Below are 393 nucleotides of genomic sequence, written 5' to 3' on the forward strand. Positions count from 1 at the left end.
TAACCTAGCAGCAGCAGCAGCAGCTGCTGCTGCTGCTGCTGCAGTGACAAGCAGCAGCGAAACTGCAGCAGCAGCAGCAGTAGCAGCAAGAGCAGCAACAACTCTAGACGCACCGCCTGCTGCTTGGAGGGTTGATGGTGTGCTGCTGCTGCTGCTGCAGCTGTGGCGAGGCCTAGCAGCAGACTGGCGCGAGTCGCAGCAAGCAGCAGATATGCTGCTGCAGCAGCAAACAGCAGCAGCAATCACCAGCAGCAGCAGCAGCAGCAGCTGCAGCAGCAGCAACTGCTGCTGCCCCTCTTGGCGGTTCCCTCTCGCTGCCTTCCTCTCCTGGAAGTATGGCTTCGGCGGCCTCTCCATAACCAGCAGCAGCAGCAGCAACAGCAGCAGCAGCAG

At 61.1% G+C, this 393-nt stretch overlaps 1 protein-coding gene across 1 annotated transcript in view; it reads left to right on the forward strand.

The window, feature by feature from the left end:
* Positions 1-393, forward strand: part of EMH_0055760 (uncharacterized protein) — a gene marked incomplete at both ends in the record, with an annotated part of 6284 nt that overhangs the window by 2061 nt on the left and 3830 nt on the right. Inside the window, one exon of the mRNA XM_013497270.1 lies at positions 161-391. Within this exon, the coding sequence (XP_013352724.1) occupies positions 161-391 (231 nt within the window). The remainder of the gene's footprint in view (positions 1-160; positions 392-393) is intronic.

The sequence above is a fragment of the Eimeria mitis genome, genomic scaffold (genome assembly GCF_000499745.2).
Source record: "Eimeria mitis Houghton genomic scaffold, Emh_scaff2572, whole genome shotgun sequence".
NCBI lineage: Eukaryota > Apicomplexa > Conoidasida > Eucoccidiorida > Eimeriidae > Eimeria > Eimeria mitis.